The 16,704-nt window shown below is 46.5% G+C and overlaps 1 protein-coding gene across 1 annotated transcript in view; it reads left to right on the top strand.

Moving 5' to 3' along the window:
• RFC4 (replication factor C subunit 4) overlaps nucleotides 1-16,704 on the top strand; it is a 302,679-nt gene that overhangs the window by 135,405 nt on the left and 150,570 nt on the right. Inside the window, exon 5 of the mRNA XM_069618636.1 lies at nucleotides 2,140-2,259. Within this exon, the coding sequence (XP_069474737.1) occupies nucleotides 2,140-2,259 (120 nt within the window). The remainder of the gene's footprint in view (nucleotides 1-2,139; nucleotides 2,260-16,704) is intronic.

Raw genomic sequence — 16,704 nt, 5'->3', positions numbered from 1 at the left:
AAAGCACCCAAGAGTGCCATTTTTGTCAAAATGGCCCGGTCTTCTTTTTTTGCCATTTCTTTGTAGAACGGTCCTTCTTGATATTTACTCTGCACGCCAAACCAGGTTTAGTCCCTTTGTTCGCTTTGCATTTGGCAGAATTCACGAGTGAAGGCCGCCTCTGACTCCAGGGTGTCTGGTGGGTGCAGGAAGTGAGGGAGGTCCTAAAAACTCCCTGTGCTTAGTCTCAGATTGGCCATCTGACTGTCCGGCAAGGACAGCCACTCTGCTGGGTGACTGACAGCTGGGCTGGAATGAATGGGAGAAACCTGAATAAAAGGCAAGGTTTTTGGCTTGGAAGGCAGATTCGACCACTGGACGAAAGAACCAAAAAAGAACTTGAAGAGGACGCCTGCTGCAACTCCTGGACTGTTGGTTTGCCCGGTGAAGCCCTGCAGCTGTGCTGAAACTCCAAATTCGTATCGACAGAGAAGCCCCTGCAAGGACGACTTCTCCCCTTGAGTTGGTGGTACCAATCGACTCCAAAGTAAGCCACCTGGACATCTTGTCCGAACTGGTTGAATTTCCACAGAGTTGCTGCTGGAAACCGAATAGCCAGGGAGAGGATCACCAGATTGTGTGCGTTGCTTTTAAGTTGGCCAAGAGCTCCAGGAAGATCTTCCATACTCCCAGGAAGGACTGACCGAGCCTGAGCCCCCCCCAACAGAGTGCGGGACCCCAGAAGCAAGGAAAGTCCATCTCGACATCCAGAAACCGCAGTGTTGCTATTTGGCTAGTCACGAGGAGCTGAAACACCGAAGTGCCACTTGTTTGAAGATTGCTGGTTCTGAGCGGTGACCGTCCAGTTGCAGTGCAGGAGTCCCCAGAGGTCCTCCCTCTTGTCCCCACGACTGAGGCCCAGGAACAGTGAGATCTGCAGAGCTGCACAGGAACCGGAGCCATCTTCTGCACTTTTTCTTCAATCCAAAGATACTGTAAAGTCTGAGAGAACTTACCTCTTTTTGTAGAGTTGCCTGCATCTTCTACTACTCACAAGCCTGTACAGCTTATGGCCCAACATTGATTCTTCTTTTCTTCGAAGACTTCTAAAACCTTGTGCAAAGACGTTTCTACTTAGCTACCGGAAGTGCTTCAGCTCATATAGACTTTTGCCCCTTTGCCGTTGGCTTAACCTGTTGTACTGCATGACTCTGCTTAGGGGATCCAAAAGTATTTGCCTGTTTTAGAATATTTGTGTTTTCTTGTTTGTTCTAATAACCTTTTCCTTTGCCCAATTCCTAAGAATGTTCTAAATGCAACAGTAAGATATTAATGTCCCCAGCACCATAGCTATTGGAGTCACCTGAGGATGTAGGTTGTGACTGTGGGCCATCCCAAAATGGTCTTTACTGATTTATAAACTAAGTGTGCAGTTTTGGAGTGTATTTGTGTGTTGCTTTTAAATTGCTCCCTTCTAAAGAAGGCTTATTCTAACTGACAAATGATTAATAATTATTTATTCAAGAAACCTTAGTGTTGTCACTGTGAATCTTTGTGTAACTCCCCTACAGCTCACATTGACCCCTCTTGAGATGAGCCTGGCTGCTCAACACAGTTCCAACCTGTGTAGTACAGACTTATACCAAAGGTTGGGTTCCTATTGCCACTAGGTCAGGGTGGTTGTAGTGCACCCACAGGGTACTGCAAGCAATCTTGCCTAACACCCAGTTTGAGCAATCAGGAATATTTTTGGTTAACCATATTGTCAAATTATTGTTCAGTTTCTTCAGACCACCCTCCATTTTGGATTATATGCTGATAATCTCCCATAAGTATAAAATAATGTGATCAGGCCACAGAAGTGAAAGTTGGTCACCTTTGTGACTAGTGTATGTGGTCATTGGTCCCTTCCTCCATTTGTCCATCCCACTTCCCCTCTTTTCTGAATCCATGAGAGCAAGTGCTTGGGATGTCGTGTTGAAGCAGAGTATGGTTGTTCATGGACCACAACATTCTTGTTCAATTGTAACACTGGCAAATTGCATAGCTCCATAATTGTGCAGCCATTCAGTGTGAATATACCATGGTTCCGTCTGTATACATTCTTTTAGTCTGAGAATAGTAAACGTTCATGCTAATGATGTTTCAATTGCTTTGCAGGCCTGATCTGTACCGCCAGAGAGTTCTTGAGTTAAATGCTTCTGATGAACGAGGAATACAAGTGGTTCGGGAAAAAGTGAAGACATTTGCCCAGCTGACGGTGGGTGGGAGCCGTCCAGAGTAAGCAATTTCAGGTTCTTCCAGTATGCCAATTTCATTGCCTGTTTACCACAGATCCTACTTTCTGCATTGTTGCTCAGCTAACATTTTAGCATTTATTAGTATTTTCATCTTCACATGTTCTGCAGTGTTCTTTTCAGTCACTGAAAAAGTATTGTCAGTCCCCAGCCTGTACTCTCATATGATCAGTACTATTTCATGTTTACTCTTCTGCTGAGAAATGTTTGCCTTTTGTAGCATCCTGTGGGCTGTTACCAGCCAAGGGGGTCCGCCACAGCGGGTGTTATTGCTTGAAAATATCCACTGCATTGGTGGCTTGTGTTCTCCTTGTATCTAGGTGACCTTCAATCCCATTGGTGAAGTGTCCGCCATAGCAAGATATCTTACCCCAGAGAGGATGTCATCTGCTGTTCTCCCCCACAGACCTACTCTGGCCACTGTTGTTCCTCCCCTCCACACAGCCTTTTATTTTATTAGGAGATTTGTGAAATGCTGGCTGTGTAGCACAGCAGATGGTGGGAATGGGAAGAGTCTGAGCAGGTTGATGGTGCATTATGACCATAGGTTAAACACAACTGAAGTTGGCTGGGCTCTGAGGGAGAACGGGCAAAGTACAAGAGTTAAAGAGGGCTGTACATTGATCATGCAGGCTTCTACCATCGAAAATGTTTAATCTGTTTTGGTATGCGACCAGCATGTCTTTAGAAGCCAGCCTTGACCATCTGGTTTGCTAGCAGTGCTTGTATGCTTGATACTTTATCATATTGTACAGGTACCTTTATGTCATTTTGTATGGTTTACATCCAATATTTACTATTTTGGTGTTCTTCAAAACCACCCTCCTATCATACTTTGTTATAACTTTTCTGTACCCTAAATGCATGGCTTTACACGTTGCTCCCTTATTCGATGCACAGTTAAAATCGGAGTGGATACTGCTTTGCAATGAAAAACTGTATTGCGCATGTAATTTAGAATGCAAGTCTTTTTGGTGGTGTCGTATGATTTAAATAATCCCTTACTATTTGTTTGAATATCTCACAACCCTTCAGAGTGAATGATGTTCGTAGTCTCTAATCATTAGATTTCTGCTAGTTTAGATCCGGTCTACAGTGAGTTTGTGACTCCCATAATCATGTTTCCATATGAACTATAGTTTCAACTTTTCTACTGTTGTGGGAGGATTCCTGGGCAAGAAAGCCTTGTTATTTGACCTTTTTTCAGCTTTTGATGCACCCATTGATTTCTGGTGAAGTGAGGTTTTATAGTGGGATGGGCTTAGTATTGGAGAAATAGCTACTTGTTTTGGACTGTTTTTTTAACTTAACATTGGCTTTCCCAACTTTAGAAGACTTGACTATGTATTAACTTTAACAATGGTTTCATTATTTTCCACATATTTCCTTTTTTGTGTGCACATACATATTCTGATTGTATTGTGTATATCTATATTCATATTCAGAGCTTGTCTGTGCTTTAGTGTTTTGTTGCGACAACATGAATACTCCTCTGCAGGAGTACAGAGATGAGTAGCGGATAAAACTCCTACTCGACCCAAAACTACTACTAAACCAGCAGTGATCCCAATCATAAAGGTTGAACAGGTACAACCCAAATGGTAACTTCTTCACCTCTTGTGATAATGTGGGTTGAGGGCAGACTATGCTCTTCAGAAGGGTTGTGAGCCTGCACAGATGCAACACAAACAACAATGAAACAATGGTACCAAATGAAACCAAACGTACACTAAAAATAGGGGACTTTGATTAAGCTAAAAATACAAACACTAATAGCCCACCCCTATAAAGCAAGACACAAAATCCGCAGACTTCTGAATTACAAAGGCACTCTGGGTCAGAAGACTGGGTTAGACGGGCAATAGTCTGTGCCGCAATGTTCATGTTCAAGACTTGTCTTTCAAGGGTAAAGAGTAGGGTGTTTAAATGTTTCTAGGGACCCTAAAAGTGGGCCAGGAGGACAAAACCACTATCCGTACCTTATCTTCTTGGGTGGCTCCACAACATCGAGCCAGGCTTCTTGCTAATTTCCAATGGGTTGAGTTGGCGTTGACAGTTGAGTATGGTGCCCCAATAATAGGTTGAGTCGATTCAACAACGTCTAGTGATGCTGTGTGATCTTGTAGCAATGATCAGCTCAAATCTGCTGAAGAATAGGCAAGCGATGGTTGAGTCGGCAGCTCAAAATAGTAGTTGGTTCGAAAAGATCCACCCGATGCGGTTTTGTGGCAGCGATCAGATCAAAGCCAGCTGGAGCGCAAGCAGGCTCAAAACAGATCGAAAAAGCATTGAGAGAGGGAGGAGATGGGGTACACACGGGAACAATTGCAGGTCCATTAAAAATGTATATTTCTTTCCTTTTAACTGACAAAGCCTGAAGACTGGCAGTGGCAGACCTTGTTTTTTAAAAAAATTCTTTTCCCCCACTACCCATTATAAATGGCCATAGTTAAGGTGGTTATTAGCCCCAACTCGGAATTTATGTGGGTGTGTTAGTGAATTTGCCTCCATGTATTTTTTTGGTATCCTCTTTGTGTGTGCGTTCGTTCGTTCGTTCGTTCGTTCGTTCGTTCGTTCGTTCGTTCGTTCGTTCCCTCCATCCCGCCACCCCAGGATGGTCACTAGAGATTGATAACCACTATGGCTAACAACTGACTGGCTGGTCGTGATGGCCTAAGGACGGACCCCCTTTCTCTTTATCTCCCTCTGTGAATAATCTAGGTGAAATCCTAACCTAGGTCCCACAATAGAATGCTATTGTAACACTGCATCCAATCCCTGGTGTGCCTGAGAGTAGGACTGACAGGACCAGCCCTGAAAGATTCACAAACCCCCCCTGAGGTAGCGACTAGTTGGAAACTACCAGTTTCCAAAGAAACATGGTATTTGGGACTGCATCTTCCAAGGTGCATAACCTTTGGAGATCCAAAACCCGGAGTGGATTCTGGGGTGTTGTCAGGGAAACCTACACCCTGGTTTTCTACTTCTCCTGCAGCAATTTAAGAAGAGAAATACTTCCTTCCCCTTTGTCAAAAGGGAGCATAATTCTGCACAGGTGGGAACTTACTAGAGGTTTGCCTGTCCCCTAGGATGGCCTTCACCAGAAACCCACAAAAGGAACTTCTGTGCAGGTAGACAGCCAGGAATAGGAAGCCAAATAACCATCCATTTGAAAGGTTTGCATCACCAATGGGAGGACCGCAAGGGCTTTAAAACGGAGGCTATAAAACAATGGGCCTCATTATAAGGGTGCTAGTCCGGTAACAACGGTGCCGGTAAGCCTAGCGGCACCATTGTTACCAGACCAGCACACTACTTGTCTGCAGGCGGGTGCCGTCCCGCCTGTCAAGGTCTGACCTGGCGGGCGGGTCGGCACCCACCCGCAGACTTACACGGAAGCACTGGCACTGTTGTACACAGTGTCAGTGCCTCTGTGCTCCCCATTCCCATTGAGTCCTAAGGGACTCAAAATAAGAATGGGGATTTACATTTTCCGGCGCCTGACTTCACGGACCGCCAGGGCTGTAATGCTCTGGTGTTTCCGTGAAGCCAGGCGGCGGGAAAAATGTGCAAGTCTGGCGGCAGCCTGCCAGTTTTACCAGCACGGCTACTGCCGGACTTGTAATGAGGCCCAATGCCTTTTGAATTTGAGCTGAAGAGATTGAGTTAGCTGAGGAAGAAGAGAATCTGAGCAGGGGAAGCCCCTGGAGCCCAGAAGAGACGTTTGTTCCATTAAGGTAGAGAAGAGTCTCCAGAAGAGGGATGTGCTCTAATGGGGGCGGGGTTGGCGGGGAGGGGGGAGAAGTCCCATGTGCCCCATAAGATGAGTCTGCTACAGTCAGGTGAGATGAGCCCCTGTGAACACCAGCAAGAGGGGTCTGCTGCAGTGTGTGGAGCCCCTGAAACCCAGAAGTGGGGTGTTCTCCAGTAAGGGGGAGAAGACACCCCCCTTCATCCTCCCAAGCCCCACAAGAGGGGTCTGCTACAGTGATGGAGAGGTGACCCCTGAACCCCAGGAAAGGGTTGTGCTTCAGTGTGGGCTGAATAGCCCCTTGAATCCCAAACTAGCGGTCTGCTCCAGTGAGGGAGAGAGGAGCCCCCTGGAGCCCACAAGAGGAGTGTGGCCCAGTGAGGGGGGAAGAGAACCCATTGAAGCCCAGAAGTGGGATGTGCTCCAGTGAGGGGTAGAGAAGAGCCTCCCAGAAGAGGAGTGGGCTCCAGTGTGGGGGAAGAGAGACCCTTGAGATCAAAAGAAAGTGACCCGCCCAAGAGAAGGGAGGGGTGTGAAGTAGAGAGTGTGACTTTGACGGCAGAAGAGGTGGTGTGCAACAGAAGAGGAGAACCCCTGGAATCTAGAAGAGGGGTGTGCTACAGTGAAGAGTGAGTGAGCAGTGCACTATATCCCTGGCCGTGAATTAATGAGCAGGGCACTGTATCACTGGGTGTGGATTAGGGAGCAGGGCAAACTGTATCCCTGAATGTGCAAGAGTGAGCAGGGACCCATATCCCGGAGTAAAAGAACAGAGGGGTATAGTCCATTGTCCTTGGAAGATGGGGAGAAGTAACAGAGGGTTATCTCATATTTAGGCATTTCCGCAAGTACTGTTGAATCCCAAATATAGGCGTTTCCCCATGTACTGTTGTATCGCGAATGTAGTCCTTTCTCCCACTGCCCAAGTATCTTGATTTTAGGCGTTTCTCCATGTACTGCGAAATCTCTGCTCAAGTGTCTCAAATGTAGGTGTTTCTCCTTTACTGCCGAGTGTCAAATGTAGGCGTTTTCCAATTTATTGTTGACACTCTTAAGTTAGGTGTTCTCTGCCACTGCTCAAGTATCCCAAATTTAGGTGTTTGTCCATTCACAGAGTCTAAAAGTCTGGCCGTTTCGCCATTCTCCCTCACTGCCATCACTAAATCTAGCTACTTCTACAACAGTGCCATAGTTGATTTCTGAATTTGCTCATTGCTGTGTCATAGCCAACTCTGTTGCTGCTGCCAAGGTTGGATCTAGGCCTTTTTCCCTCTAAATGCCATAGTTCAATTTAGGAGTTTCAACTATAGTTCCAAAGTTGATATCAGTGTGTGTGTGGAAAGAAATCTGTCAATTCTGAGGGTTTACGTTGCTGTTGTCAAGGTTGGATCTAAGCCTTTTCCCGCTCTCTGAATTAGTTGAATCGAGGTGTTGGCACTGTAGCCACCCGACCCAGCTGCAAAAACTGACAGAAGAAGGCAAATACTGAGCAGGCGCCCTAACAACAAATCGCCAGCCATCAATGGATGCAAGGTACATATGATACACTACTCCACTTGGCCGCAGGAATGGCTATCCACACACATCAGTTTACAGTAAAGGACTATGACAAAATTAGGTTGTGCTGTTCAAATAAACTCTCTCTTACATCAGACTACGCCTCAACATCTCTGACCGCAGAATTCAGCGCAGATCTACAACGGATTTGGATGCGCTGACCACATAGTGAGTCTGTCACTGATGACACCCCACTCCTCTCAGCACCCATCCACATGCCTTACCACATGGGTTGTTTTTCTATTGGACCTTGGCCAGCCCTGCTAAGCCATTTCTGGCCAAATGCACACACACACCTCCAAATAGTGCTCCATGACATCCACACTCTGGACTTCCGTCCTACGAGGGCGTTCCCACTAACAGCGCATTGAGACTATAATAATGGTAAAATTGGTGCTTTACAAATGACAAGTACAATGCAATACAATACAACCCCAGTGACGGGGAGGACTTCAGAGATACTTGCCAAAGGGAGGAAGCCCTAAATCCTGAGAGATGCGGAAAGGCCTTCTTCTCCCGAGAAGAAATGGTAAAGACTGAATGCTTGAGCGACCTAAAAAGGAGGCCTTCCTGTTTGAAACTTTCAGAATGCCTTTTTGTTTGCTGTTAGAACCCCGAGTTCAAGGACCACATCTCCCAAGAATCTGTTACAGCCATCCTGAACCAATTTCCATGCAAGTCTTTTGTTTTACTTTTGTTTAATAAACCCTTTAAACTAATTCTGATCTCCGTAGTTGTGTCTTCCCTTGGCCAATTAGTACAAGAATAGGTACCTTCCTGACACTCTGGTCCCATGTGGTACTTTGCTTTCACTGTACTCCTCGCCCTGTTGTATCCTCCCTTACCTTCCACTCTCCCCCCCCCCTTCTTTCTCCCGCTCGCCTTCGTCTCTCCCTTTCGTGTTTCCCTTCTGTCCCTTCGATGTTCTTTACTCCCCTCTGCTTTCTACCACTACTCTGCTCACTGCTTCTCCCTTCTCGACACCACTACTACTCATCTCACCTCTTTACACTAAACACACACCTTCTTCCTCAGTCACCCTCCTTTCACTCTCCGAGTCACCTTCTCATTCACCCCCTACTCTGCTAGGCTCTCATTCCTTGCAAGCACACTTGCACCCAAGTATCACTTTCTCCCACCAAGCAATTTCTCACCTTGCACACTCCTTCAGCAATCCTTCTCCATGTTCCTCTGCACCGTCCTTCCTCTGCTTGGTCTCTTGATCCTTGCTTGATCTCACCCGAACAGTCCACACCTTCCTGTGCCCCTTTCCATCCCTCCCTCACCCTTTCCCCTTCATTGCCTCTCTAACTCGGCTGATTCCCCAGGCCAACCACTGGCTTTCTTCTCCCCAGGAGTGGGATTACAGGCAAGTAGAGACATTTGTAATTTCTTTAAGCCCCTCCCTCTTTCTATAAGTGGGTCCAGCGGCATTTGGAAGGATGGCCCGCTCCTAATACAATGTCCCAGTTTGTATTGCACCAAGCATTTAGGTTCCTAACTGAATAAGTTGACCGATCCATGACACTTAAAAGTAAACTGAATGTCCCGGTCTGTGTTGTGCAAACTGCTGTGACTCTGGCCCTGTTGAAGGTAAATTGAATGTGTCGCGTATAGCGAGGGAATTCCCACTTAGATGTGGGAAATGCTCTGTAGGTTCACAAATCCTCGCTGATCTCTCCTGGTTGAGTTGCTTGCTCTTTCATCACCAGGCCTGCTGGGGAATCTAGTTCTACTTGACAAACCTAAAGACTAGCCTGCATTTTGCAAGAAAAGGTGGTACTCCATTCAGTCATGAAGGCACAGGTAGACTGGCAAGAGACTGGGGTCCTCCCAACTCCAACTCCCCGCCTCTGGGACAGGCCTGGATCTGGTGAAAGCCATGGAAGGCCTCCCACCCATGCCCTCAGCACATGTTCAGCAACCTGACCCTTTGACATTGCGTATTCCGCCAATGTGTATATGTTTTGGGCATCCACACCTCCTTTGATGCTGCAAGTTAGATGTACATTTTTTTTATTTTGTTTTTCAAAAGTCAATATCTGTAGTGTGGTGATTCGATTTTCCTTAGTGTGTGCCATTTCCAAGTAAGGCTTATGTATAGGCAGAAATTGTAAGAATATTTGAAGTTATGCATTTCTAAAAAGTTGATTTTTTTTCTGGAAATCCCAATGCTATATAGAGGTTTTCTTTGACATTCTTTTTTATGTTGACCTCTTCTTTAAAGCTGACCAAATTTATTATGAGTTTGTGACCAACCGGGTTTGAAGTCAAATTTGGTCAGTGTTTATGGTAGAACTATATTGGAGGAAAACATTTGATCCCTTTCCCATTTAAAGTGCCATGTAACTTTAACTGCAACACAACAGAATACATGTTTGTGTGGGGTCCAAATATTGATCAGAGTTGATCCTCAAAGAAGTAGATAAATGATCCTTGCACCCGAAGCAGTAATATGTAGAAATGTTATTTTATATAGCCTTCTGTTACACGGGACAGCAAGACAAGCCACCCCAGGGCTCCAATACATATTCCATCAACACCAGTACTGCAAGTGAAACATTTTGTAGGCTGTCATGTAAAAAAGTAAGTTTGCCATAATTAGCATATGTGTTTGGGGATGTCGGATAGCAAGGGCCCACAAACGCAGAAAGATTCTCTCTTGAGTCAAATCCAAAAGGGTCAGTATAGCCTACTTTCAGTAGTTCCAACAGGGGTTTTCTTATAAAGTTCACAAGGTGTGTGGTACTTCAGTCACTCAGACTCAATGGTACACTCTCTCTGGACTTTTTCATGATTCTCTATGGTTGTGGATTTAATACGGCTGCCACTAAGGTGCCTGTTAGTTCGGTAGACTCCTGGTCTCTGCCACAAGCTGTATGTAGTAGTGGACTTTCTCATCAGTGTTGAGACAGGGCCACTTTGGTGTGCCATCCCATTTGTCACAGACAGGCTTAAGAGGACTGTGTCCAACATCCTCTACACCACTTCTCTACTCCTGCTATGGTCCTGATCCTCCTTCCCTACACCATGCCACATGATGGTTCCTCCTCCCACAATAGGCTAGACCACTTCAAATCAGGGTCTCATCCCTAACCCCTTCCACTTGCCACTGTACCTTTGTGTACCTTCCTGATCTTGCAAGGTAGGGCCTCTCTAGTGTCCTGCGCCTCCCATCTTTTCGTCTTGAACCAATTTCGCTCAGAGGTTCCACAGTAAACTCTGATCTCACCAATCCACCTTCGCTTGACTTCTCTCCCCCTCTCCACTCTTTCTCCCAACTTCTTACTGGCTCTCCAAATGCTCCAACCTCCTGCCACCACCTACTACTCCAAACAGCCACCCTATCTGATTGGGAGTGTATAGCCTTGTGATCCCTCCCTCAGGTTGTTACTTTATGTAAGGATATTGTGATGAATCCGTAGATATCGTCCCCTTTCCTATTAACACAGATACTTCACAAAGATTCAAGATGGAAAACTTTTATTTATTAATTGGATATTTGTAAAGCACTTATACAACAAATGGTGTTTCAAGGCACCACAAGACAAAAACAGGTGGGGGGCGGGGGGGTCAAGGGAAAAAGATAACAATTACGGTCCTACTAGGCCTTGTGACCTTCGGATCGTGCAAGTGCAGTAACCAGAAGTTGGGGGGTGGGAGAGAGTGCTAGGGTGGGAAGGGAATTGCAGGGTAAAGACGAGAGTGTGGAAAGTGGGGGTCTGGGGGGTGAGAGGGCCACAGGGACTAGGCGGGTGCTAAGGGGAAGCCAGGAGGGCAAGTGCTAGGGTTTTCATGAGGTGCAGGGGTTGAGGCTCCACATGCTAAGTGCGAGGAGGTGGGTGGACTGGGCGGGGTCCTGGTGCCCTGTAGAACTCAGAGGCAGCCAGTCACTGCGGCAGACTGGGTGTTAACAGGGGAGAGGGAGAAGGGGAGGGGGGAGAGGGAAAGAAGAGAAAAGGAGGGTCTTGAGAAGTTTTCGGAACTTAAGGCGATCCGGTTCAAGCCTGAGAGGGGCAGGGAGACCATTCCAGAGGGAGGCTCCTGCGGGGAGAGATCTACCCCCTCCCCTCTCTGCTTAGAGAAGCATCTGATCTGCAGAGATTTGGAGCTAGACCGAAGGGCTCTAGCAGGGAGGTATTTAGGGAGAGAGAGTTGTATGTAGCGGGGTCCCAGGCCCCAAAATGCCTTGTGGATGGATGCAGAGGGTCTTGAACTTGATCCTAGCAACTGGGAGCCAGTGGAGAGATTTTAGGTCTGGAGAGATGTGGTCCCTGGGCTTGAGGCCAAGGACAAGTCTTGCAGTTCTATTCTGTATTAGTTGAGCAAAGGGGGGGCGGGGGGAGTAAAGGAAGATTGAGGAAGAAGCTTTTGCAGTAGTCCAACCTAGAGAGTACCAGAGCTCTGGAGACATGAGTTTCTGGGAGTCGGGGTGGGGGAGTGGGGAGGTGAGAAAAGGGAGAATTCCTCTGAGGTGGTGCAGCTGATAGTGGGTCTTGATGGCAAGGTCTGCGATGTGAGGAGAGGAGGAGAGGAGGAGAGGAACAAAGATGACACCAAGGTTTTTTTGCCTCACATGAGGGTGAGGAGGTTTTGGGGGGGTAAGGGAAGGGGCAGAGGGTAGGAGAGAGCTGGGGTCCCAATGAGAAGGATCTCCGTCTTACTGGCATTAAGGCAGAGATCATTGGCTACACACCATGCCTGAATAGCAGTCGGACAGTCGGGGATGAGGGAGGAGGAAGATGAGGCACTAGAGGGAAGCTTGAAGGAGAGCTACGTGTTGCCTGCATAACACTGGAAGTGAGGAGAGGAGGAGGAGGAGGAGGAGGAGGAGGAGGAGGAGATTGGGTGGGCCAGAGGGGCAAGGTAGATGTTGAAGAGCCACAGCGAGAGGATGGAGCCTTTCGGGACACTGCAGCTGTAGAGTGCGATGGGGGAGAGAAAAGGGCCCAGTTGAACCTGGGAAGGTCAGTCAGAGAGGAATGATGTCAACCAGTCCAGTGCCAGGCCCGTGATGCCAAGGATGTCAGACGATTTGTCAGGGTGGCATGATTGACCGTGTCAAAGGCAGAGGAGAGATCCAGAAGGATGAGAACGGATGGAGGGTTGAAATCGAGATTTGACACCAAGTCTTCACGGGTGGTCAACAGAGCAGTTTCTGTGCCTCTGGCTGCTCTGTAGCCAGACTGGTGGTCCTGGAGACAACCAATGGATTCAGTGTGTTGGATCAGTTGGGAGATGACCAGTTTCTCCAGGAGCTTGTCCAGGAAGGGATAGGGCAGTAGTTAGCCGGGCAGGTGGGGTTGGCAGAGGGCTTTTTGGGGAGAGGATGCACAAGGAAGTGCTTAAGGGGTAACGGGAAGGAGTCGGTGGCAAAGTAGTGATTACGGAGAAGAATCCATAACCTTCCTTAATGTTACAGCCCAACTATCTCACTATTCCATATATCTTTGTGAAAGGAAAACTGTTTCTTTTGAGCACGATACTGAGACGAGGAGGCCACAGACGGAGGACAGAACAAGAACAAAGGACCACAATGAACGCTCTAGCCAAAACCTCATGGCCAGGGACCAATATCCCATAAAAATAAATCACAAACTCAAGCTGTGGCGGAAGCCAACAGAGAATGGCAGGGACTGACTGAAAATGGAATGCAGAAGTAGCTGTGGGAAAGTGAAGATCGCCGACCAAGGCGAACGTTGTGAGAAATCCCGGGCTGAGCTAAAGTGGCCGAGGTCAACAGATAAAGAAAGCAGGGGGGGGGGGCGGAGAAGTTGCGTGAAAGCGCCTTCACCCAGTGGTGCAGTCGGCGACTAACTGAATCAAGGCAAGTCAAGCCGGAGCAAGGAAGCGCAAACAAGGTAACTGCGGGGCAGAACGTTGGTGTAAATCCTCGGAAAACGTGTATCGAGCAGAGCTGACTGGCAAACCGTGTTACCCAAACTGGAAAGTGCCACCCTACACTAGGTTTTAGTGAAGCCAACCAAAACCCTCTGGTCATAGAACCCCAGACCATCCCTCAGACTGTGGAGGAAGAAATGGAGGTTATCCCAGACCTGGCATTTACACAGAGGAATGATCCAAACTTTGCTGAGGCCTTCCTGAAAGCAGTACCGGAAGATGAGGGTAGGGCTTGGGACGACCCATTCTTCTTTGTAAAACAAGGTTTACTATAAAGAAAAGACATTACCTCAGCTGGGGTAACACGTACCTAAATAGTAGTTCCAAAGAGCCATCGGAGGGTTGTCTTGGAGATTGCCCATGCCCACTGAACATCTGGTCATCTAGGGATGGGCAAGACCCAAGGCCAAGTACTTAACAGGTTCTACTGGCTGGGAATCCAGAGGGAAATGAAGAACTTTGGGCCTGATTCATGGAAGTGTTGTATAATGGTGCAATCCCTTGGGAAAACATTCCATGAATCAGGCCCTTGGTAGCTACCTGTTCCTTATGCCAAAAGACAACAATGCATCTGCCCTCTCCTGCTCCATTTCAACCCCTTCCAATTATAGAAGTACCCTTTTCACATATAGGCAGTGATATTATAGGGCCATTGTATCCCTCATGAATACATATATTTTAGATATCCTGGATTGTGCCTCCCGTTATCCCGAGGCCTTCCGTTTTAATGAATGATACAACACAACAGATCTTAAAACATCTAATTCGATTCTTATCACGAGTTGGGTTTCCGAAAGAGATCTTAACCGATCAAGCTACATGTCCTATTTAATGGGAGAAGTAAAAGAGTTATTACAGATTAAGACTTTGCACACGTTGGTCTACCACACACATGATGGTTTGGTACAAGGGTTCAACAATACATTGAATAGTGTGTTGAAGAAATTGGTAGTTTCGGACAGACGAAATTGGGATTCCATCATCCCTTGGGCATTGTTTGCCATAAGAAAGACTCCTCAAGCCTCCCTAGTATTCTCCCTTTTCAAACTCCTATATGGACGTGTACCCTGCAATGTTCTCAATATTCTCTGTGAAACATGGGAGGAAAGGGAAGAGATGATTCTACCCCTATAACAAACCGCCCAAAGTTAAGTAACATATTATTATAGTTAGAAAGCTAGTCCAAATACATCTAGGACAGGCGCAGGAACAGCAAAAGACCCGTCATGATGCAAAAGCAGTCTCCTTTTCTATATGACATAGGGTCTTAGTTTTGTACCAACGTCCGAAAATAAGTTACTTTCTCGTTGGTATGGACCTTATGAGATCCTAGAACAAACAGGAACATGTAACTATCGAGTAGCACAGCCCGATAGACGTCTTAAACCGTAAATCTATCACGTCAGTTGGTTAAAGGAATAGAGAGAAGATCCTGTTGAATCTTATGTTATCCTGATGGCCACATTATTGGCAGAGAGTGAGTTTGAAGACAAACTGATTCCTCCAGACCTACCAAAACAACAACAAGAAGACATCTGAGATTTAATTAATCAGTTTCTGGATGTATTTAACCATGGTCCAGGTCAGGTGAAAAATAGCAAGCATTTTATGCGTATGCCCCCCCCCCTTCCTGGATAAAGCCATTCATTTACAACTCTATAGAATTCCTGAGGAAGTGAAAGAAATAATCTGTCGGGAGGTGGTGAAAATGATATTGGCTGATTAGAGCCATACCAGAGCCCTTGGTCCTCGCCAATAGTCCTTGTTGCCAAGCCAGATTGGTTGTGGCGACTTTGTATAGATATCTGTGAGTTGAATGCTGTGTCCCAGTTTGACATTTATCTGATGCCTCGATTGATGACCTCATTGACAAACTGGGACAGGCTGTCTATATCTCTACAATTGATTTTGCGAAGGGCTATTGGCAGGTTTCCCTAAACCCTGAGGATAAAGTAAAAACCACCTTCTCTACCCCCTATGGATTGTTCCAGTTTAAGATACTCCAGTTTGGGCTCCATGGAGCTCCAGCCACCTTTCAACGGCTTATGGATCACATACTACATCTATTTTCCAGTTTTTGTTGAGCTGATCTTGACGACATAGTCATACACAATCAACCTGGGAGGAACATTTGTTTCACCTTTACACCATTAAAACGCTGAGGGTGGCTGGATTTACAGCTAATCCAAAGAGTGCTACTTGGCCCAATCTGCGATCAAATATCTAGGGTTCTTTTTGGGGAACAGCCTAGTTCAACCCAAGTTGGGAAAAGTCACGGCAGTACAAGAAACACCCGCCCTAAAACTAAGCAGGACTAAGGGCTTTTTTGGGTCTCACGATTTACTACTGCAGGTTCGTTCCCTGATATTCAGATATAACATTGTGTCTCCCAGGCAAACTGAAGGATTCTGAGCCCCAAAAGTTGGACAAAGGAAGACCAGGCTAGTTTCAATTCCCCAAAATCTATCCTATGTAATGAACCAGTCCTGAAGGTTCTGAACTTTAGAGTTCATCCTCCAGACCGACACATCCAAAACCGGGGTGGGCGCAGTATTATCATAGGAATATGATTGGATCGAACACCCAGTACTGTATATCAGCCGTAACCTCTTCTCAAGAGAAAGAAACTATGCAACCATAGAGTTGGAAGCCTTAGCTATTAAGTGCTATTAAGTGGGCGATGGTATATTTGAGACATTACTTGATGGGCAGGAAGTTCAAACTAGTGACTCACCTTTCCTCACTCACGTGGGTTAGTCTCCCTTCCCCAGGATTCCAGATAGTTCACTTTCAATCAAAAGGGGTTCCCTTCCCCATGCTTTCTAGTCTTTCACTGTTTTCACAACAATACAATTCCTTGGGATTCTTCCCAGTTTTCAGACTTTTTGACTCTTCATCAATATCATTTGGTTCAATCTCTCTAAATTCACAATGTGCAAGCTTATCTGGATATTCAACCATAAACGTATAAATGCGTCAAAGTGGCTTCTCTTTAGTGGGGTGTACTTGGTCTAGGCGCAGTTGTCAGAACACATGGTCCACCCATTACAGGTCACACAACTGACACACCCGATTGGCTTCTTTTCCACAGTTACAGCACCATTGCTTCCGTTCAACAGTGGTGTTGGACTTCCTTCTATTTGTGCAGTCCTTTTCAACACTTGTTTTACCCGCATTCACTTGCCGGATTATCATGCTTTCTCCTAGTGTTCCCACAAT

Source organism: Ambystoma mexicanum, chromosome 10, assembly GCF_040938575.1.
Source record: "Ambystoma mexicanum isolate Mex_15411 chromosome 10, UKY_AmexF1_1, whole genome shotgun sequence".
Lineage (NCBI taxonomy): Eukaryota > Metazoa > Chordata > Amphibia > Caudata > Ambystomatidae > Ambystoma > Ambystoma mexicanum.
The sequence above is the reverse complement of the archived record's forward strand: the minus strand, read 5'-3'. Positions and strand labels throughout refer to the sequence as shown.